General features: G+C 39.5%; 2 protein-coding genes across 2 annotated transcripts in view; one reads left to right on the forward strand and one right to left on the reverse strand.

Moving 5' to 3' along the window:
• ift140 (intraflagellar transport 140 homolog (Chlamydomonas)) overlaps positions 1-24,283 on the forward strand; it is a 133,529-nt gene that overhangs the window by 33,801 nt on the left and 75,445 nt on the right. The window lies entirely within an intron of this gene.
• Positions 164-22,530, reverse strand: LOC128520326 (muscle M-line assembly protein unc-89-like). The gene is made up of 4 exons (XM_053494515.1): positions 22,449-22,530; positions 21,361-21,688; positions 1,072-1,455; positions 164-558 (listed from the first exon to the last, which is right to left on the reverse strand). Exons 2-4 carry the CDS (start codon positions 21,653-21,655, stop codon positions 164-166), a joined length of 1,074 nt encoding a protein of 357 aa, XP_053350490.1. The 5' UTR covers positions 21,656-21,688; positions 22,449-22,530.

The following is a 24,283-nucleotide window of genomic DNA, read 5'->3' on the forward strand; positions in this document are numbered from 1 at the left end:
ATGATTTTATTACCTTTTTTACCTGCAGCACTCTATTACCACTAGCTTAGAAACCAAGTATTTAAATTTATCTAAATTCATCATGATATTGAAACAAATGTTATACTGACAGCATTACTTCTTTTGGGTATTTGCAAACATGCATCATGTTTATGGTTGTCCATCAATAATTACCTGACACTTGTAGGTCCACTCCACTGTTTTCTACTTTGTATTCTTCATGAGTCACCTCACACTTGTACTCTCCACCATCAGACACTTGAACATCGCTCAGCATCAGAGACACGTTTCCCTCCTCCAGCTCATGGGTAAGCAGACACACTCTTCCCTCATAGCCCTTACCCTCTTTCACCTGCCCATTCTGGTACACACAAATACAGTCTGTACCCTTAAACCATCTAATCTCCATGGCAACAGCACTCATTTTAGGAGAGAGGTAACAGGGCAACAGAGTGGTATCATAACCAGCATAGGTTTTAATGATGTGAGGCTTAGCAATAGATGTTTTTCTCATCCAGAATGTAAAGTGTTCTTCTGGTTTGGAGATTAGTTTAAAATCTAGTAAGAAGAAGAAAAAGATAAATGTTTCAGCTGTTAAATAACTAATTACACTGATATTTACTTTACTTTACTCTTGTTGAAGGGATGCTGTGTATGGGGAAAATTATACAAATAGAAAGGTATATTTTCCTGAAGAAAGTAATTACAACCAAAGTAATTAGTAACTACTTAGTAATCGGATCAGTTCTCTTCTCTTCTGCTTGGTTCTGTTCTGTTTGCATTTGTTCAGTTCTGTTGCTTTCTGTTCTTTATTAAAAGTCTTAATGTCTGGGGTGATATGCCTGCAATTCATATTCTTACAATATCTCATTATTATCTTTAGCATAATTTTCTTACCCTTATTTTTATGTTCAGCAGTCTATTCTCAGTGCAGAGGCCAATCATTTAAAATGATCAAAGATTCATCATGATATTAAAACAAATGTTATCCTGACAGTACTACTTCATAGGTTACATACAGTGCATGCATCGTGATGTTTATAGTTGTTTAATAAATGTATCAATAATTACCTGGCATTTGTAGATAGACACCACTGATTTCTAGCTTGCATTCTTGATGAGTAACTTCACATTTGTACTCTCCAACATCAGATTTCTGAACATTGCTCAGCATTAAAGACACATTTCCTTCCTCCAGGTTATGGGTGAGCAGCCTTACTCTTCCCTCGTAGCCCTTCCCCTGTTTCACCTGCCCATTCTGGTACAGACAAATACAGTCTGTCCCCTTAAACCACCTAATCTCCATGTCAACGGCACTCCTTTCGGGAGAGAGGTAACAGGGCAGAGTGGCTTCATCTTCAGCCAAGGTATTAATTGTGTCAAGTGTGTCTATAAATGTTTTGATCTTAATCTTGAAATTAGATGAAGGGTCTGGTTCAGTAACGAGTTTCAACTCTAGTAAGAAAAAAAAACAGAGAAATGTTTCAGTTGTTTAATAAATAATTACATTAATATTTACTTAACAGTGCTGTTGTTATTGTTTTTTTGTTAGCATTTAAATTGGACCAATTTCCAACTTCAGCTACAAGAGCATTTAAATAACATTCACATTTATGAGACACACAGTCAACATATCACATCACAGTGTTTCAACATAGCATTGATCCAGCTTTATTGAAGGTTCAGAAGGACCACAAGGCACAATACTTGGACCTGTTTTATTGTCGATTTATCTTTTGTACCTAACCTGTACCTAACCTGTCCTTACACTGTTATACGGATGCTGTGCAATTGTACAGTACCTGTCCCTAAGCCCTGACTTACCAAACTCACTATGGTCATTATCACACTGTTTACAGAAAGTTAGGGCTTGGCTTTCCCAAAACTTTTTATTTTTAAATGTGACTTGATTTTATTTGGTGGTGAAGATGAGCTGAATCTCTCTTACCAGAGTCAGATGTGGCTGCCTTCTTCCATAAAGACAGAGGTTAAGAATTTCTGGGTTATTTTTTGTAAGGATTTTAGCTTTGATTAACATATACTGTAAATTCGACAGTGAGCGCTAGCTTTTTCAAACTCTGCCTGCTGAGTAAACTAAAATGCTTCCTCACAAAAGCTTTACGGATGAATGCATTACCTCAGTTCTTTATGAACCACACTGGCTTCCAGGTTGTTTTAGAATTAATTTTTAAATGATTTTTTAAACCTCTTAAACTCCACAACCACATAATCCTGCCCACTGCCTTCAATCCTCCAATCACGGACTGTTAGTCGTTCCTTGTTCAAAATATAGGCATTTGGGTGATCGGGTCGTTGTCTAATGACAGCCTCAAAGTTATTGAATGCTCTATCATCTGATCTGAGGGCTGTTTCCGATCTCACATTATTTAAGGCCACACCAAAAACTTTTATACTTTCAAGTGCATAATGTAAATTATCATGTTTACTGGTTACAACATATTCTTATCAACTGTTCTTTTAGGGTGAAGTTTTACAGTCATGTAAAATACTAACTAATTACTAGACACTAATAAAAGTGACGTATGTACTTCTGGCCTTTGCGAAGTACACTACCGTTCAAAAGTTTTTATTTCTTTCTACATTGTAAAGGAATGCTGAAGGCGTCCAAAAAATGCATTAATCTCCTCTTAACAGTTGATATTGAGATGTTTCTGCTACTTCTGCTCTGTAAAGACTTCATAACGCCTCTAATCTGAGGTGCTATTCATTGGTCATTTTTCAGGCTGATAACTCTACATAAACTTCTGGTTTGTGGCAGAGGTAGGTTTTGGTCTCGCCCTCCTGGGACGGCCTTCATGAGAGACAGTTTCATTATGGTGCTCGACGGATTTTGCAAATGCACTTGACAATACTGTTCTTGCAAGAACTATTACAGAAAGGCTGACCTCTGTGTCTTAAAATAACAACTATAATAAAATAACTGTTGGTTTTGTCGTTGTTACATAATTACCTAATTCCATATGTGTTATTTTATAGTTTTGAAATCCCCAGTATTGTTGTAGAATATAGAAAATAAATCACTAAACAAAAGCAAAGAAATTTGCAAGTGACCCCAAACCTTTGAACGGTAGTGTATATACTCCCTGTGACTAGTTCCAGTGTTGTTATCAAGCCTTTTGATACTTGCTTGCCCAGATTTTGACCTTGCTGGTTTTCTTGTTTAGTAGTGCACTTAAAGGTGAAACTTCAGTAATGCAAATTGTTTCTAAATGAGATGCAAAAGTTGCTCTCATCAGAAAAGAGGACTTTTGACCACTGAGCAGCAGACCAGTTCTTTTTTTCCTTAGCCCAGGTAAGACGCTTCTGACATTGTATGTTGTTCAGGAGCGGCTTGATAAGAGGAATACGACATTTGAAGCCCATGTCCAGGATCCGTCTGTGTGTGGTGGCTCTTGATGCACTGACTCCAGCCTCAGTCCACTCCTTGTGAAAGTCCCCAACACTTTTGAATGGCCTTTTCCTGACAATGCTCTCCAGGCTGTGGTCATCCTTGCTGCTTGTGCACCTTTTTCTTCCACACTTTTCCTTCCACATAACTTTCTATTACTGTGCTTTGATATAGTACTTTGGGAACATCCAACTTTTTTTGCAATTACCTTTTGAGGCTTTACCTCCTTATGGAGGATGTCAATTTCTGCACAACTGTTAGGTCAGCAGTCTTTTTCATGATTGTGCTTCCTACTAAATCAGACTGAGAGACCATTTAATGCCTCAGGAACCCCTTGCAGGTGTTATGGCTTAATTATCTGATTAGAGTAGGACACTTTGAGCTTAGAATATTAAACCTTTTCACAATATTCTAACTTTTTGAGATTGTGGATTTGGGGTTTTCATGAGCTGTAAGCCATAATCATATCAATTATGACAAATCATGGCTTGAACTATCTTGCTTTGCATGTAATAAGTCTCTCTCATATATAAGTTTCACCTTTTAAGTTGCATTACTGAAATTAATGAACTAACCCTAACCCTCCTCTCAAGATCCCATGCAACAGTATCCTGCCAGACCTTGATTATCATTCTGCAATGCTTCTGGTGGCCCATGTTGGGGGAGGACATGTGCAGATTTGTGGCAGCCTGCAAACATCTGTGCCACTGTAATCATGACATCTAAACCCCTGCTAACTTTCTCAGACCCTTACTTGTGCCTCGCTGTCCCTGATCCCATATCCCTGTAGACTTTGTAATGGGTCTACCCTCGTAGACGGGACTTGTATCATGACTATCTGCTTTTTCAAATCCCTGCAACTAATTCTCCATGTTTTCCGTGTTTATGGCCTCCACACTGACATTGTCTCGGATCAAGGACCAAAGTTCTGGAACACCTTTTGCAAGTTCATCAGGGCCACCCCTAGTTTGTGTCCAGGTTTCCACCCCCAATCCAACAGTGAAACCAGACGCTGGGGGTCTCTCTTTGGTGCATGACCACTTGTGACGCTGTGACAAGCACACTCATAACTCCCTATCGTCCACTTCTACGGGGCTGTCTCCATTCCAGTGCTGTTTGGGCTACCAGCCGCCGTTGTTCCCAGCATAAGAGGAGGAGTTGGAAGTTCCTTCAGCCCGATACTTTGTCCACCCCTGTACATGAGCAAGGCGAATGTAGTGGATTTTTTAGTCTCCCCACAGCGAAGTTGCCCAAATTTAAAATACTAAACAAATATTGTAATTGTAGTAAAAGAAATCAAAGAAAGACTTCAGACTCCGTGCAGATCTAGATGAAGTAAGGATAAGTTTTATTGCAGCAACAAAACAAAGTGAGCCAGCCCTGAAAATGCTTAGGATGTAACTCCAAGCATCGCCAAGAAACAGACTGACTTAACTGTGACATGGGTACTTCTTTTATACAATTTCAAAGGGGCGGAGCACTCACCTGGCCCCCTCCTTAGTATATATTTTTTTATTTCTTATCAAACAATTTTTTATCCAATAAAAATACATTTTTTATACTACGTCATATACCTCATAATCTGACTCCACCTCCTACTGATATTATTTTCCATTATAACTTCACTTTTCTTATTCAACTTAAAAAATATAGGGCGGCGCTTACGCCAACTATAAATTCTTGGTACTTCCGGTTTACTCTACAGTTTTCAAGACACAGGCCATGGGTAAGCATCTTCTTCACATTATTTTTAACTATTTGTCTTATTTTATCAATTTTGTTGTATTTACGTATTTTTTATTTTGTTTCTTATAGCTAATCGCATCTGCACGAATAATCATTGCGTCCCTCCAATCGACTCGGACAGCCAGAGCAGTCCGGCTCACAGTCCTACTGACTACACTCCTACTGAACCTGTCATGGACCGGGCCCCGGTGAGTTTTGCTGAGGATGAGCCCGAGCCATCTGCATCGCTATTACAGTTTCTAGAAGAGACAGGGCTTACTTTTTGTAAAACTGATTACTCCAAACCTGGTCCTTCTAAAAGACCTCGTGTGGATAGCCCTTATCCATTTTCTTTTAGGCCCGTATGGCCCGAGTCTACTACTCCGGCTCCGCCAGTCCTAAACCCTGTTCGTCATGTTAATGATGGTACCCAGACCGATTCTAAAGTGTCTGTTGGCACCCAAACAGATTCTATTCCCGCGCCTATGCCAATTCTAAATCGCGGTGTTTTTGTTCCTCTCACTGATCTTCAAATTGGTTTTGTCCTGCCTCAAAAGAGGTCAGATACTTGAATTTTATGCATTTTATTATGCTATTGATGCTTACCCAGGCCCCCTATGTTTTGTACTTTTATTTTGGGCCTTAAACTTTGTATCTTTATATTTCTTACTATGTAGATGCACATACTATTTTATTTCTGTGTCTACTCTTATTAAATCTTTTATTCATAACTGTGTGTGTGTGTGTGTGTATTTTTTGATTTGACATGTTGCATGTGTATCCAATGCCTGTTACATCACAGTAAGGTCTGCTGAACCTGTGTTGTCTAGGTTACTATGACATCATGTGCATCTTATATCTAAGATGGCTGCAAGTCTAAGGTTTGTTAGGTACATACCAATCCGTTTTACTGTTTTACTATGACGTCACACCGTCCCTGCCTTAACTCTGTTATCCTCACCTCACCTCTATAAGTCTTAACCAAAGTACAAATATTCTTAATTAAAATATGCTTACATATTTCCCCCTCTGTGACTTTTAAGTCACACAAAGAAAATAATGCATCAAATAACATTTTACATATGTGAAATATTAGAAAGAAAAAAATTTAAACACTTAGTAGTTAGAACGTAGGAAAAATTAAACTAGCAATTAAACTAGTAACACAAAAACTTAACTAGCAATTAAACTAGTAACACAAAAACTTAACTTATCAAAAAACTTAACTTAACTTATAGGAATACTTAACCTCTAGGGAACAACACTAGTAACTTATAGGAAAAACTTGACTACTTATAGGAAAACTTAGAACTAATAACTTGTAGGAAAAACTTAGAAGAAAAACCTCATATATCTCTTACATATTGCCCCCTCACTAAACGATCAGTTAAGAAAAGACAAGCAAGATGAATAAATATAAGTAGGAATACGTATATATGAGTATAATAAACATGCAATGGTTATGATAGGATGAGTCCAGAGGTGGGCGAAAAAACCTTCAGTATAGCCAATTTAGAAGGAAAAATTCCACACCTTGCCAGCTTTTCATGCTCGACAGTGTATTCATCACCAGGACTTCAATCCTTATATTAAACATATATGACAGAAACATTCGTCAAAGCCACTTAAGGAGTCCGGTAGCATCTCTGTAAATTAAAGATAGTGTATCAAGAGCTTCAGTCCCTTCTTTAATCAATGTCTTTCGGTCGTCCTCAGTGAATTCAATCACATATAAGTCCTCACAGTTCCCCAGCTGTGATAGTGGAATTCGGTTCATCCTGCCCGTCTCCAGACGCAAAAAGTCTAGCCACATTTTATCAGCTTCCGGAAGAGTGTCCAGTGCACGTTGCAGGGGCATCGGCGTATTCGTCCATAAAATGTCATCCCCCAACATCACTTTAGCTATGGTTTTAGTTGCTGCCATGTAAACATCGTCAAATTCAACTACTCCACAGATATCATCTTCATCCCACTCTTCTTCAATCCCAAAACCTTTAAACACACCTAGCTCCAGATGTCTCCCAAGCTGATATGTAGTTGTCTCTAGACGAAGTCCTCTGCTTACATCCAGGTCGAAGGCTTCCTGTGTCTTTGCTTTAATCCATTTGAAGTCCTTTGTCAAGACGTTAGCCATGATGATGAACTCCTTGGTCCCTATTGGATGTTGCGGATGCCAGTCAACCAGGACATGTCTCAATTCCGTCCATCTTTTCGTTGGAGTCTTTTCCATAATCTCTTTCCATGCACCACAGCAGAGTGAACAGGAAACTATCCATTTTGGGTCAGGTAACGGTTCCATCCTGCAATACATACGTGTACAGCAGAGACAAAACACAAAAACAAAACAAAACACCAAACATAAAACATACTTCTTCTATACTACTTTTTCTCTGATATAGTTACTTAAACATGGGTTAAATATGTTAGATTAAAATGTGCTGCTACGCTAAACAAGTTTTTCAATGTACATATGATTCAGAAAATAGTCAATGGTTATTTATCCAGTGTTGTACTTCATTTCCGTATAAGTGGATTCCTCCTCCTCATCTTCGTCCGGTGTAATCAGGTCATGGTAATCCACAACAACAGTATATTGTCCTACCATTTTCTGAATGCTCGCTCTGGCCAGGGGAATAATGCAGCATGACAAAATGAGTAGGGTGCCTAGCACTATCAAAACTATTGTTCCTAATTTCACAAGTAGTCCATACCAATTAGAAGGATTAAGCCAGTCAAACCAAGAGGTCCACGCGGTAGTTTTCTGTACGTCTTGGGTGACTCTAACATGTTCATCTCTTAGTTTACGCATGGCTCTTAGTATTTTGGTTATATTACCCTCTGGGCCTGTGTGTCTTGGAATATATGTACAGCAGTCTTCTCCGATTAAGGCACATACTCCTCGTTGAGGTGCTAACAAAGTGTCCAGGGCAAATCTATTCTGCATGGTCATTACTGTTGTTCTGTCTAATTGTTCTTGTACGAGTCCTAAAACACTTAATGTGTGATTCCAAAATCTCTGTTGATTATACCATAGTAAGTTTATCCATCTTGCGTTTTTCGCAATTTGAACCCAAGGAAGGAAAATTGTCGTAAATGCTCCTCCTACCCTGTTTATAACTTCATGTTCAGTTGGTACGCCTATGGGAATGCCATCCCAAGTCACTGTTATACCTCCTTCCTTATCAAACTCTTCCCATTTCTTCAATTCATCCTGACCAACTGTATCTGTAAATTTTATCTCTCGTTTGTTCCTTTTGTTTTGCTTGTTCTGTAATCCTATCACAATTAGTTCTCCTTCTAGTAGCACTGGAGCACAGCATCCATTCCAGTCCTTTGGTAGAGTCTGTCTAACCGTGGTTCCCTCACAGTACCAAAATATGTCAGCTAAAGGCGTTGTACCATGCCTTAGATCTGGTTGTCTTACTTTTACTCTATCGCTACATAACATATCGTTAGCTTCTTCGTCACATATCCGACGCATTTCTATAGAAAATCCTGCTGCTGGTTGGGTTTCATTGCAGCTCGATGACAGATTTCCTACCTTTACACTTCCCTCTGAGCAGATACACAGAGGATAGATTTGTTGAACTGGTGTTATTTCACGTTGAACTGCGTCTATTGTTTCTACGGGTTGATATTCGCATTTGCTTGTGTTTTGCATCCATTCTGGACCATAAGTTATTGCAACTGAATGTAAAAGGCAGCTGATAGGACATAATCGTGATTCACTATATTCTGGATCGTCTTTACATTCACTTGTTCCCTGAGTTATTACTACCTTTGGTGGTTTGTTACTTCTATCATGACACACAATGCAGTCCCTTCTTGTTAAAGAAACAGCTGTGAACTTCAGCCATTGGTAGAACATGTCATTTTTCCATGTTTGGTCAGACTCTTTTCTGTTTTCAGGTATCGGTTTTATTATTTGTGGAATTATATTTACATAGTTTATTGACTCAGTATCTGATATTCTAGGTTGGTCGGGTCTTTTTGCTATACATCCATGCCAATGCGGTAATTCTAAACATACTCCTTGTATTTTGCCGTTTGTTGATTTATTGAAAGCGCACCATTCATTGAATTGTGGTGTAGCCTCAATCAACTCATCTAGCGCAGTTATCTCGTGCATCTCATGAGTTGCATGGCTTTTCTCTAAGTCTACATAAATGCGAGTTTGATCCCACGGAAAAAGTCCTGCTGACTTATCTACCTCTATCTGAAAGGTTCCTGTCCATTTTCCCATTCTTTTCCACGTTGGTAAACCAGTTAACATTCTCGCTTTTGTTATTGTAGCTAGTACACAATATATTTGCCTTTTCTCTTCAGAATCCCAGTCTGGTTTAGGTTTTTCACTCTTGGGGTTCCCTCCACTAATCAAAGTGATCAGTAGAAATATTATTATTACCATGGATCTACTTCGATGATTTTGGGGGTAGTAACAGTGTGGTTTCTCCATCCGGATCACAACGGTGACACGTGGGACTATGGCCAAATAATCTACACAATATGTTTCTTGGGGTGTTTTTTGTTGGGTATGTTCTTTCTACGGTAGTTAATTTAAATAATCTAATCACTATCTGATCCAGTATCAGCTTCTAACTGTCTCCGTGCTGTTTCAATTTTGGTACGTTTATCTTCTCGCTGTCTAACTTGAGCTCTTGTTCGGTGAGACGGTCCTGCTTGTTCTGCCTCCGCTTCTGCTTCTTCAAGCTCAGCTTCCCAATCTTGTATATCTCCTTGAGGCCACTCTGGCCAATAGCCTTGTTCCTCTTCCTGCTCTTCCCACGGTAACCCTTCAGTGTGTTCGTATGGATCTGGTGCTTGTTGTCTGGGTCTTTCGTCGTCTCTCTGAGGATCTGATTGCAAACCTGAAGGTCCTGCTCTTGGAGAATCAATGTCCTCTTGAGGAAACCTATCTCTTGCCTGGTCCGGATTTGGCGCCTTGCAGCAATGATTTAAATGGTACCATACGTTTTTACCTTTAACTTTCACAGCAGTTGGAGTTGCCAACACCACCTTGTATGGTCCTTCCCTTCTAGCTTGATCCCACTTTCTTTTGAACACTCGGATGAATACCCAGTCACCAGGCAGTACAGTTCTCTCGTCCTCTGCCTCAGCGTCCTCAGCTTGATCAGCTGCTCTCTGTCTGGTGTTATCGTGTATTGTTGCTCCCTTAACCTGTTGGAAAATAACTTTGTGTATTTCAGATAAGTGTTTCACATAATGATCGAGTTCACTTTGCAGTTGTTCAAGTGTGGGGCCTTTATAGGGCCCGCGAGTAAAGGAAGTAAGCATAGGTCTGCCAGTAAGCATTTCATGCGGAGTTAGATGCGTGTTACGGTTAGTTTGCGATCTCATGCCCATTAAGGCTAACGGCAAAGCTTGAAACCAGTTCATGCCTGTCTCTGCACATATTTTAGCCAATTTCATCTTCAGAACTCCATTTGCTCTTTCCACCATCCCCTGAGATTGGGGGTGATAAACACATCCGAATCTGTGCTTGATATTTAACCACTGAGTAATTTTCTGTACTATCTTATTTGTGAAGTGTTTTCCATTGTCTGAACTGATTGTGTCTGGAATTCCAAATCTTGGTATCACTTCTCTACACAAGAATTTTGCTACTGCCGTTGCATCTTCCTTAGCTGTTGCCACAGCTTCTACCCATCTGCTAAATCTGTCTTCTACCACTAAGATATATCGTTTTCCTTGTATCCTAGGTTCCCCCATGTCCACATAATCAAACATTATATGCCTGAACGGCCCATCTGGCTCTGGGATGTGTCCTATCGGTGATGTGAAGTGTTTTCTAACGTTAAATCTAGCACAGATGTCACAAAACTGCGATAATGTTCGATGAACCATAGGACCTAGATAAGGCGACCACCATTCCTTTTGGATTCTCCTTATCACTTCCCCTTTTGCTACGTGATCGTTACCATGAACTTGTCTTATCAGGGTTAGGAGAAAATTTTGTGGAGCTACAAAACGCCCATCTGCACTTCGCCAAACGTTAGTATCATTATTTTTTGTTGCTCCTCTTGCGAGCCATTTGCGAATCTCTTCTCCTGATGCTGCTGCCTGCATATTCGCTAGTGAGGTTAAATCTGGTGTAGGGGGCGCATAGTCTTCAGGTATAAGTAATAATCTTTCCTCTGGCTCTGGACTTGCCCCCTGTTCTTCATCAGGACTAATGCTCGATTCTGGAGAGCTTGGTTCATTATCTCCCTGCGGATTAGGTTCTGGCTGTGCTGCTGTCTCTGGCATCATATTTATTTGGTTTACTGCTGCTTTCTTTGCTGCTTCATCTGCTGCTTCATTTCCGTCACTAACAAAAGTACCATCTTTTTTGTGTGCTGCACATTTGACTATGGCTAATCTTGATGGTAATTTGATTGCATCTAACAGTTCTGATATTGCTTCTCCATGTACTACTGGTGTTCCGTCTGCTCTTTTATAACCTCTTTGTGCCCATATGGGGCCATACAAATGGCATATTCCATATGCATAAGCTGAATCTGTATATATCGTACATGCTTTGCCTTCTGCTAGTTTGCAAGCTCCTGTCAAAGCGAGTAACTCAGCTAACTGAGCAGAACAGGGTTGTGGCACATGCTTTGCTTGTGCAATTCTAAACGTTTTCCCATCTAAATCTGGTGTTACTATAGCATATCCTGCTTTATTGCTATCCCCATCTCTAAAGCATGACCCATCCACAAAATATATACATTCTGGATATGACAGAGGTTGGTTCTCTAAATCTTGGCGTGTTTTTAGATATTCTGCTGACACTATCTGACAATCGTGGGGATCTCCCTCTGCTGGGGTCATTATTCGATCCGCTGGATTTACTGTCTGACACCTTCGTATGGTCAATTCTGGTGCAGAGAGTATTACATCATATCCTGTTCTTCTGGCGTTTGTAATCACAAACGATGGACTAGTCAAGAGTGCATGTAATGCGTGGGTCGTATACAGCGTTACTGGATGTCCCATAGTAATTGATGTTGCCTTTTCATAAGCAAATGCTGCGGCTGCCATTCCTCTGTAACAGGGAGGCATGCCTTTTTCAATATTATCAAGCGCTGTACTATAATAAGCAATTGGTTGTTTACTAGGACCTTGTTGTTGTGTCAGAACCCCTGTGGCAAAGCCGCCACGCTCTGAGACATATAGGTGGAATGGCTTGTTATACTCTGGACTAGCAAGTGCTGGTGCTGTACAGAGTTCTCTTTTTAGTTGTTCAAAAGCTTCTAGTGCTTCAGGTGTCCATGCTAACACTGCACTATTTTTTGTTTGTCCCACTGCCTTGACTAATGCTCTTAAGGGTGCTGTTTTTAATGCAAAGTCACATATCCAGTCTCTGCTAAATCCTACCATACCTAGAAAGGATAGCATCTCCTTTACGGTTCGTGGTTTAGGTGCTTTTGATATTGCTTCTATATGTTCTGGAGATATGTGCTTAGATGTTCCTTTCAACACTCTGCCTAGGTACTCTACCTCCTGCTTACAGAATTGCAATTTTTCTCTGCTAACTTTATGTCCATTTTCAGCTAGTACTGTCAGGACTCTTAATGAATCCGCTATACATTGTTGTTTCGTTGGACTACAGATCAATAGATCATCACAGTACTGAATCAAAGTGCTTTTAATATTTATCGAGGCTAGGTCTTGAGTTAATACTCGGTTAAATATTGATGGGCTCTCGCAGTATCCCTGAGGTAAACGATTGTAAGACAGCTGTTGTCCCTCGTAGGTAAAAGCAAACAAGTGTTGTGATGCTGGATGTAGTGGAATACTAAAAAATGCTGAACATAGATCTATGACTGTGTACCACTGAGTGTCTTCTGGTATATTAGACAGTAGTGTATGTGGATCAGGCACTACAGGTAATTCTGCTTCTACAATTTGATTTATGGCTCGTAAATCATGTACGAGTCTCCATTTATCTGAATTGGGCTTTCTGACAGGAAATATAGGAGTATTACAAGGACTCTTTATGGGTTTTAGTACTCCAGCTTTTAATAACCCATCTATGGTCGGTTTAATCCCTGCTATAGCTTGAGGTGTCAGTGGATATTGTCTTTGATAAGGCAATTTTGCATTTGGTCTTATTTTTATTAAGGCTTGTCCTCCAGACTTAACTAATCCCACATCTGTAGAATGCTTTGTCCATAGTTTTTCTGGGATTGTTTTCAGTAATTCCTCTTCTAATGCTAGCTCTGTTTCATCTATCTGTCCTAACATCTTAACTGGCATTTGTGTATGCGATGACAACGGTATGTTACACATCCCCCTCTGAGGGTGTGTTGACAACGTCATGTTCCCATCTATCTCTGTGTGTGTTGCCCTCATTCTATCTATTCCTGAAAATGTTAATTTTAAAAATCTCTGATCTTGTGAAATATGTACAGAAGGATTAGAGGTCTGTTCCCAGCTAGTCACTTTAGCTGCTTGCTTTACCATCAGTCCTAATTCTTTGGATTGTGTCTTTTCCCCCACTAACAAGGAAATATGAGGTGCTGCATTAGGTACTTGATGCCAATGTTCCATTTGTTCAGTCAGGTGTACAGTAATGGCTGCTCCTGGAGCACCTACAATTATGTCTCCTAGCGGCACATCGGTAACTGTGTTTTCTATTACATCTGACCACAATTGTGCATATTCTTCATCTTGACTTTCTTGATCATAATACATAGTGCAGTGAAGTGGTAAGGTAACTCTTTTACAATCTGGTCGATGTTGTATAATCCATTCTTCCCATAGGTTTTGTGCATGTTGAGCTCCTTTGCCCTCGCACAGTAGCCAGTATACTGTATCTGAGTTGTTTTGCTTTTCAGTAATCTGTAAGAATTGTCCTATTGTTACATATAGTCCTTTAGTATTGCATTGAATTTTTGCTTTGAGTTTACACAATAAATCTCTTCCCAGCAAATTAACTGGAGTTGTAGGTGAAAATAACAAGGGTGCTATTATAGTGGTGTCTTCTAATGATATTATTTGGGGCTCTGTAAAATGCAATACTTGTGATAGTCCCGAGAAGCCTGTGGTTTTTATCGTATTGCTTGAGAGGGGGAGCTGTGAGCCTTCGCGTCCTATGCATGAGTATGTGGCACCTGTGTCAATCATAAATGGAATTGGTCGTGAATTATTTATAGACACCATTACAGTTGGTTCCTGCTGTGGATGCAGTGTTGAGACATACTGCATCTGCTCCCCCTCTGGCTCCTCTGGGCCTCGTCAATTCCATTTCTGTGGCCCCATCCAGGGACCTGCCCACTGATTCTGAGGCTGTCCTTGTGTCCATGGTCCAGTGGGTTGTCTTGGACCAGGAGGTCCCATACTTCCTCGGGGTGCTTGTCCCCATGCCAGCTGTGGACAGTTTCTTCTAATGTGTCCTGCTCTTCCACACTGCCAGCACTGCATGTCTTGAGTATTTGGACCCATTTGTCCTGGAGCGTTCATTCTGAACTGTTGTCTTCTTGGTTGCTGTTGATATGGTCCCCTTTGTCCCCTGCCTACAAAAGGTCTGGGGGCTTGTCCTTGCCACCTCATGGGTGGATTTTGTCTTTGTTGGTTTCCAGGATGTACATATGTTAGAGGGGCATTAGCTGCTGTTGGTTGTCGTGTTTGTTGCGCTGGTCCAGCGGGGGCTTGCGCTGTCTGATTTTCAGGCACCATTACCGCTGCTTGGACTTGACCCCTACTTTTTTCCTTTTCCTTTTTCTTTGCAGCTGCGAATTCGCCCAGTTGTATTTTGTGTAACTGGGTTGCAATTGACTCAGCAGTTTCTTTGGCCTCCCTCTTCTTTTGTCGATGTTGGTCTACATAATGTACAATGTGTGCTTGGAATGTTTCCCATGGTAGGGTATTTAATCCCACTACTCCTTCCAGGGCTGTTTGGACTTCTTGAGGCATGCATTTTTTCAGCATCATTCGGAATAGGCTCTTACTTGTATCTGTTTGATCCCAGGAACCTCCAGTTTCTTCTCTCCATTTGGCTTGGAAGTTATTGATGAACTTCACAGCATTTTCATCTTCTCCGAGTTTCACTAATTCTAGCTTTCCTGGATCCATTTTAGTAGGGTAAGCTTTTCTTAGGGCATCCCATATTCTGTTTCTGAGAGGCCCAAATGCTAGGGTATCTCCTCTGTTCTGTCCTGTTAATGTATGCAGATTAGCTTCATCCAGTAGTTCTGTGGTTTTCACTTTCCCGATGGTTTGTGCTAGAATAGCTTTTACATCTCCCAGTGCTAGGAGGTGTCCAGTGGTTTTCTCTTCAAACTGTGTTATCCATCTTTGTGCTCCATTGCATAGATCTGGTAGTTGATTAGCCAGGCCTGTCATGTCCATGAATGACCATGGTACATACTGGTACTGATTTCCTTTTTCCACGAGCGGGTAATGTCCAAACGAAGTGTGGTCCTGTGAGTTGGACATGTGTTGTCCAGTATAGCGAGTTTGTCCTTCATTTTCTCCTTCATCAGGCCAGGTCGAGAGTACCTCCCATCTTAATGGTCTTTCTGATGTAGATAGTTTTGTTGCAGCTTTTTTCTTTTGTGAATCCTTTATGCGTTTTCCAATTCGGTTTTCTATTTGACTGATTGCTTCATCGAGGGCGTCACTGTCGTCATCTTCTTCCATTGCATTGGAACCTTGCTGCTGGCATTCGCTTCTGCATTGGTCACCACGTCGTGGTGTGCTGTCTCTTTCCAGGTCCTCTCCTCTCCATCTCTCGAGGGACAGTTTTTCTCTGTGGTGTTCCATCATACTTTTTTTAGATGTAGCTTGTTGTTCATTCCTGTGTCCCTTTATTTCTGACAGGAATTGCGCATTTCGTTCTTTCAGTCTTTTCATTTCTTTTCCACTGTTTTGTAGTTCACATGGTTCTGTTTCTTCAACCTGTCTGTTCATCCGCTCAGAATCACATGATGTCACTTTTATCTGTCCCGTCACACGTCATTCAAATCCCCATGCTTCTCCATTTTGTTCTTGCAACTCTAGTTGTGGGTACATTCCTCTATCCATCTGTTGCATGTGTCCCTCAGTGTATGGTGGTGGTCTCTCTAGTTCTAAGCTTGTTTTCTCTTTTCTACCCTTTTGAGTACTTCTTTCATTTTCGAACCATTCTACAATTTCTAACTTTTGTTTTAATTTAGCTTCTCCCTTGCTGCCCTTTTCTTTACTGGTATGTCTAAGCATTTCTTTTACTTCTTTACAACATTCTTCATTAAAGGTTCCCTCTTTAGGCCATTGCAACTCTCCTGATGTCCTGTCATGCCATTTCATCATGCATTTTCTAATGTATTTTTCGTCTTCTTTATGTTTAGCTATAATTACGTCTACAGGTGTCGCTGGCTTTGGCCACGCACCTTTGCGGCAGAACAGCTTCCCCATCACACACTTCTGTCCTGATTTATAATGTAGATTTTTGTGTCTCTTTTCTCTATTTTTTACTATAGTTCTCTTGCTATGTGTTCTGTGACCGCTGCCGATTTTTGACAACTGTCTTTTTTCTTTATATTTTTTAAGCATTAATTTTTTCCACTGGCATCTATATCAGAGGCGTAACGACTTTGTCAAGGGTCTGAAAAATTATTCTCCCGTCTGGTCCAAAAGGTATTATCATAAATTCACTATTGTTGTTAACCACCCACGTACGACTTAGCACTGCCGGACTTGTCTGTGTTCCTGTTAATCTATACCTTTTTACTTTTCGTCCGTCTGTACCTTTTTCTAAATACAATATATCAAACCCTGGGTGTGTTTGCAGCAGCAAAATGAGCGGGGTTAAACTAGGAGGTCCTTCTATTCCTCTAAATTCTGTTGTGGTATTTATTACTTTCAAACGAACCTCTTTAGGGACTAGGCCAAGGAAATGACTCATATCTTCATTCTAAAATATGATGTAACAATCAATGTGTGCGTGTCACAGTTAAGCTCTAACACATCAGGTATTAGCGAAAGCCTAAGCGTCCACTCTCCCTTATCACACTCTTTTACTAAAAGTAGATCCTTTCCTGGATTATTCAACAACCATCTAGTTGTTCCACTCTGATCTGACTCCGAAATTCTAAACTCCCGTTCACATTTAGTTAAAACTCCTTCTTCACTTATCTGCTCATCCCAGTTAATCTCTCTAACTTCACTTATCATCTGATATCCTCTATATGTTTAGTCACTATCTATTATTATTAGTATTGTGTCGTCGACTACACAACACGTAAAGGTACCTTTTATATCTTATTTGAAACTAAACTATATATTATGCAAATGTACACTAGTTCAAAAATTATTATGTTATAATACTACTATGCTGATTTATTCAACACCCGTACCACTTTCGTGTCACAGTGAAGCTTATGTCACAGAGGAAGTTTATGTCACAGTGAGCTTACAGTGATGTATGATAGCGCATCATAGTTTACATCACAGACAAGACTTATGTCACAGTCACAGATTACATCACAGACAAGACTTATGTCACAGTCACAGATTACATCACAGACAAGACTCATGTCACAGTAAGCTCTATGTCACAGTAAGCTCTGTCTAGCAATGTGTACTATTACTTTAATATTATATTATTGTTAATTAAGTCAAAAAAAATCTCTACTGCCGTATCTCTTATTATATTATAGTTTACACATACACATAACTTCAACAAAAGGCTTCACACATAAATATAACATTCACACACAGTTAAAAGCCACACATACAAAACATATAGCACACGGAACAAGCGCTTTAAGACCAATTCAGAATTTTAAGTACTCTACAATAAAACAATTTATTACACAACACAACCTGGGCCCAGAAAACTTCAATACCACCTATAGGAATTTCACAATTGCAATCGCTTTATGTTCCCTAGCGATACCTCACATTCATGGGTTCTAGCCCTAGGAAACTCAAGATTACAGCACAACCACCTACAGGACTTTTTCACAATAAAACCTAAAAATAACACCTGGCTGCACTCGCGTCTCAGAACGGTGAGTCACCTATATGTTCTGTGCCTGACGGCGGACTCAGGAATTTTCCACCTGCCACGTCTGGAGCCTCAGCTCCTACTTAGTGTATTGCAGGACTTTTTCGTGGGTCCAGCCCCACTGGTTGGCGATTCCTCGTCAGGTCTCGACCTAACACAGTGGCGTTACCTCACTTATCACACAACGCATAAGATTATAAAATATACATAAAACAAAAATCACACAACAAACATAAAACACATGGAGATCTCCTTAATGTTTCATTACTTCATCCAGTCTTTTTGTTAAATAAGCATAGCAATTTATTTATCAATCAATTTATCAATTTTGGCAACTTTAAAATTATTGTGTTCAATATACCTTAGGAGTTACCCCCTCTGGCTGGAACACGCACACTAACAGACCATGAACTTCTAATGCAGAAATTTGATCAAACAGGTTTTCTGCTTACCTTTTTATGCCGGCACAAGTTGATGGTCTGTCAGCCCGCGGTGGTCCCAGGTCCCCGGAGGGGCCCTCCGTGAAGGCAATCGCAGTCGGGGGTCACCAAGAAACTGTAGTGGATTTTTTAGTCTCCCCACAGCGAAGTTGCCCAAATTTAAAATACTAAACAAATATTGTAATTGTAGTAAAAGAAATCAAAGAAAGACTTCAGACTCCGTGCAGATCTAGATGAAGTAAGGATAAGTTTTATTGCAGCAACAAAACAAAGTGAGCCAGCCCTGAAAATGCTTAGGATGTAACTCCAAGCATCGCCAAGAAACAGACTGACTTAACTGTGACATGGGTACTTCTTTTATACAATTTCAAAGGGGCGGAGCACTCACCTGGCCCCCTCCTTAGTATATATTTTTTTATTTCTTATCAAACAATTTTTTATCCAATAAAAATACATTTTTTATACTACGTCATATACCTCATAATCTGACTCCACCTCCTACTGATATTATTTTCCATTATAACTTCACTTTTCTTATTCAACTTAAAAAATATAGGGCGGCGCTTACGCCAACTATAAATTCTTGGTACTTCCGGTTTACTCTACAGTTTTCAAGACACAGGCCATGGGTAAGCATCTTCTTCACATTATTTTTAACTATTTGTCTTATTTTATCAATTTTGTTGTATTTACGTATTTTTTTATTTTGTTTCTTATAGCTAATCGCATCTGCACGAATAATCATTGCGTCCCTCCAATCGACTCGGACAGCCAGAGCAGTCCGGCTCACAGTCCTACTGACTACACTCCTACTGAACCTGTCATGGACCGGGCCCCGGTGAGTTTTGCTGAGGATGAGCCCGAGCCATCTGCATCGCTATTACAGTTTCTAGAAGAGACAGGGCTTACTTTTTGTAAAACTGATTACTCCAAACCTGGTCCTTCTAAAAGACCTCGTGTGGATAGCCCTTATCCATTTTCTTTTAGGCCCGTATGGCCCGAGTCTACTACTCCGGCTCCGCCAGTCCTAAACCCTGTTCGTCATGTTAATGATGGTACCCAGACCGATTCTAAAGTGTCTGTTGGCACCCAAACAGATTCTATTCCCGCGCCTATGCCAATTCTAAATCGCGGTGTTTTTGTTCCTCTCACTGATCTTCAAATTGGTTTTGTCCTGCCTCAAAAGAGGTCAGATACTTGAATTTTATGCATTTTATTATGCTATTGATGCTTACCCAGGCCCCCTATGTTTTGTACTTTTATTTTGGGCCTTAAACTTTGTATCTTTATATTTCTTACTATGTAGATGCACATACTATTTTATTTCTGTGTCTACTCTTATTAAATCTTTTATTCATAACTGTGTGTGTGTGTGTGTGTATTTTTTGATTTGACATGTTGCATGTGTATCCAATGCCTGTTACATCACAGTAAGGTCTGCTGAACCTGTGTTGTCTAGGTTACTATGACATCATGTGCATCTTATATCTAAGATGGCTGCAAGTCTAAGGTTTGTTAGGTACATACCAATCCGTTTTACTGTTTTACTATGACGTCACACCGTCCCTGCCTTAACTCTGTTATCCTCACCTCACCTCTATAAGTCTTAACCAAAGTACAAATATTCTTAATTAAAATATGCTTACACGAACCCTACGATCCACCAGGTCATACAAGAAACAGGCTGACCACCATTGCACCAAGATTCAAGATTCAAGATTCAAGATTCAAATAACTTTATTAATCCCAGAGGGGTTTGTTTCCTGTGACCAAGGCCCCCCAAGTACCGTGTAGGAAAATGAGTAATGCCTGCTACCAGGGACATAAGTCTAAGAACACTCTCATTCAAACTCTCACCCCATTTCATCGGTCACTTCACCATGACTAAAATAATTAACCCATGTGCCATCTGACTTCTGCTCCTATTCTCAATGCGACAGATTAAACCTACTTTCGACACTGCTATGATGCATTGTAAACTGCCCATTAAGGTCCATATATTTTTTCTTGGCACTGTAGCTAAACATATGTTGAATTTAAGTATTTCTTTCATGCTTTAGGATCGGCTCACATTTGATTAGCCAGTGAAGCTTTAACTAATCACAGATGAGACAGAATTCTTATAACCAATCTTTATAGTGCTTTATGATGATTCAAAATGGCATTGGGATGGAAGCAGAAATGTAGCAGGTGTGTCCAATCAAGTCTGTATAAGATTTCTGGTTATTACATACATTATCACAACTCCACAGGTAATTATTCATATCAGTCTTCATGTGTTTGACTCCTGCATACAATTTTTGATTTTAAGTTGTTTTTTCCTCTATAAGACCTGTAAGCTGCAGACTGGATGAAGGAGTCAGTGTGTTAGTCCATTATATTGTCAAAGGGAAACCAGGTCATAAACCGCATCAGTTTGCATTGTTGTCATTGATAATTTTTTAAATATAAACAAATCAGAAAAAAAAAAAAGATTTCTGAGTCAGTAATAGTTATTATTATTATTGAAAATGTGTCGTTTTGGAAAAAATACTACCTGACACATGCAAGTGATTTTCATAATTTTCCACCTTGTCTCTTAAATGGACAACTTTACACTTTTACTTTCCACTATCAGACTCCTGAACATTCCTCAGCATCAGACACAATTCCTTCCTCCAGCTCATGCGTGAACAGACTCTTCCCCTTTTTCACCTGCCCATTCTGGTACACACAAATACAATCTGTCCCCTTACACCAGCTGATCTCCATGGCAACAGCACTTAGTTTAGGAGAGAGGTGATTTTGACACTTACCTGCAACATGCAGATAAATAATGGCAACTTCTTCTTTCCTCTCTCCATGAGCTTCACACCTGTACTGTCCATAATCCATGACTTTAACATTTCTCAGTGTCAGTTTTGCCCACATATGCTCCCCCCCCTTCTCATGGACCTCCTGGTGAATACACTCTGTCCCCTTAAACCATCTGATCTCTCTGGTAACTTTATTGATTTTAGGAGAGAGTTTACAGTGTAGAGTGACGGTGTCACCAGCAAAAGATCGCACTGTAGAAAACTTAGTACGTGAAGTTCCATTTGAAGCAGACATGGAGCACAGAGATGATTTCTACAAAAAATTAAGCTGCAGAAATGAAAAGACAAGGAATTGGTAATGGGCATAAACAAACATATGTGAACCCTTTGATGAGGTACAAAAACCCCTTAACTGTGTACACAACAGTTTCATAAATCATCTTCACACTTAGTCTATGGCCATGTTATTTTATTTTTCTCCTTATTTCAACACTTATATACATATTTCTCTTCTTGCTGTTTAAAGTAATCATTTTATCAGTGAACAAAATATTTCAAAATATTTTTTTGCATATAAAAATAAACCCAATTTACTCACTTAGAAACTCTCACTCATACAGGTGTGTGTGTGTGTGTGTGTGTGTGTGTGTGTGTGTGTGTGTGTGTGTTTTGTGTGTGTGTGTGTGTGTGTGTGTGTGTGTACAAATCATACAGCACATTTTTATTCAGTATCTGTTCCTAAAAGTATCTTCCTATTTTAGAAGAAATAAAACCTGCTTGTTCGTTGACTGACTATAGAACTGATTCCAAATAAGACATGCTGTGACATGCTGAAGGTAAAGATTTGACTTCAGTAACGCACTAGGTACAGAAACTGACTTACGCAATCAAATCTAACAGAAAAATTAGTAACTTATATCTTTATCTTCAGATAAATATATTGTGCAGCCTGATGTTTAGGTAAAGCTTTTTTTAGCTTCCCATTTAAACACATCTTAGTGAACTATTTCATCTATATTTTAAAAATATCTGTTTATCTTGTAACTCCTGAATTTTTGCATTAATATAAAAAGAAATAACCATATTACCTTAAAAATGTGTTGCTGAGAAAATCAAACTAGTTCTCTCTGATGTTACAGTTCCTACTCGACTGTTACAGTCACATCCCACATGCTTTCCTCTCACTGTAAGGAGTGGCCATCTGTTTCCCCTTCCTCTCACCTGATTCTGTTTGTTCTACCAAAATAAAGATCAGGCTCTACTACTTACAGTTTATCTCCTTAGCTTTAAGTGACATTTAAAAGTTAAGCCAAAGTTTTTACAAACTTTTCCTACAACAATATTAACATTAATCTCCACAGCAATCTACTGTTTTTGTGAACCTAACAAACATTTCTTTCTACAAATAACTATAATTTAACAGATTTAAGCAAATGATTAAATACAGTAATGTGCAATTCCAGCAATTATTAATTGTATATCCTTTTAATGGATATCCTTTTTGTTTTGATTTGAATCTGTCACTATTCATGTCACGACATGCACTCTCATGTATCTCTGAAAAGACTAGTGTCATCCCGATATTCCTCAGTTTTGTCCTCTCATGAACATGTTGGATACAATACTGAGGTTGTTGCATTTTCTTTTCAAATATATACACCACATCTGTGGCACAAAACGCTTGTTTTTCATCTCTTGGTGCACACAGTTGGCACCTCTTTCTTTTGCGTCCTCCTTCTTCAATTGTCTTGAATGTTGCTGCTGTTGCTTGCATGTCTTTCACCAATGCAGCAGAAGATGGCGTTGGTGGAAGGTGTTTGTGCCCTTGAATGTTTGAGGGGCTCCATCATGCTTTTCAGTCTTCGTACTCTGTGTCATTCTCAACCTCTAGCACTTCCTTCTCTAAAGCCTCCTCACTCACAGTCTACCTGGCTTCTGTCCTCCTGATCATGGTCATTGTCAAATATAAATTCTAGAGCTTCACGTGCAAGTTCTTCAAGAAACAGTCTTGATGTTTTTGCCCTCTTTCCAGCATGGAATTATCTCCCTCTAAACCACAAAGCCATTATAGGCCGACACATTAATATTGAAAAGTCTGTAAGGAAAAGTTCAGAGGTGGAAAGAGTCATAAAATGTTGTACTCAAGTACAAGTACTGTTACTACAGTGAAATTTTACTTAAGTACAAGTAAAGTTACCATTATAAAAATACTCAAGTAAAAGTAAAAAGTAGCTCGTAAAAAATTTACTCAGAGTAAAAGTTACCGAGTTATTTTTTATTATTATTTTTTTTACAGCGGGGGTGGGATGAGGCATTCTAGCGTAGTTCAAAAAAGATGAGCAGATATAAATCTCAAACTAGTTGTTTTTAACTGAAGGAACACCTTTGCATAATGAAGCTGTTGGCTTTCTTGTGCTTGAAAATCAAAGTGGTCACTTAAATATAGTGTTACGTCCCAGTCTAGGGTTGGGCCATACAGCAAAAGAATGGTTCAGGGTTCTATTTTAAACTGTATGGAAATGGTGGTATATGGCAGAAAGAACTAGATCCAATCATTAACTGATGAAATAATGAGGTTTGTATATACAAAAAAAATACACACACACACACAACAGGAGGAGGAGAATCAGATTCAGGGTGGACCCAGGCCAAAATAATAAACAAAATGGTATTTATATTTAGTAGCTAGATTACCTGCAACAACAAAAAAAACACAAACAAAAATACGGGTACCTTCCCGGGGTCTGTTCTTCGTACGTCGCTAACTCAGTTAGCTGGATTTGATTGTTGTGAATTTGTCCTAATTTTGGATTATTTCGTTCTTCGATGCGCTTCTTGTCCGTAAGCTTGAACCTGTAGCAGGTTTATTTCATGTAAACAGGGTTTAGCCTGCAGTCCTGGCGGGTTATGATTGGTTGAAATG

Source organism: Clarias gariepinus, chromosome 4, assembly GCF_024256425.1.
Source record: "Clarias gariepinus isolate MV-2021 ecotype Netherlands chromosome 4, CGAR_prim_01v2, whole genome shotgun sequence".
NCBI classification, from domain to species: Eukaryota; Metazoa; Chordata; class Actinopteri; order Siluriformes; family Clariidae; genus Clarias; species Clarias gariepinus.

Coding starts and splice junctions, on each gene's coding strand:
- LOC128520326 (XM_053494515.1), bottom strand. CDS start 21,655: ATGTCTGCTTCAAATGGAACTTCACGTACTAAGTTTTCTACAGTGCGA. Junction 1,456..21,360: donor TATTTATCTGCATGTTGCAG/GTAAGTGTCAAA, acceptor TTTTCTTACTAG/AGTTGAAACTCGTTACTGAA. Junction 559..1,071: donor TGTCTATCTACAAATGCCAG/GTAATTATTGAT, acceptor TCTTCTTACTAG/ATTTTAAACTAATCTCCAAA.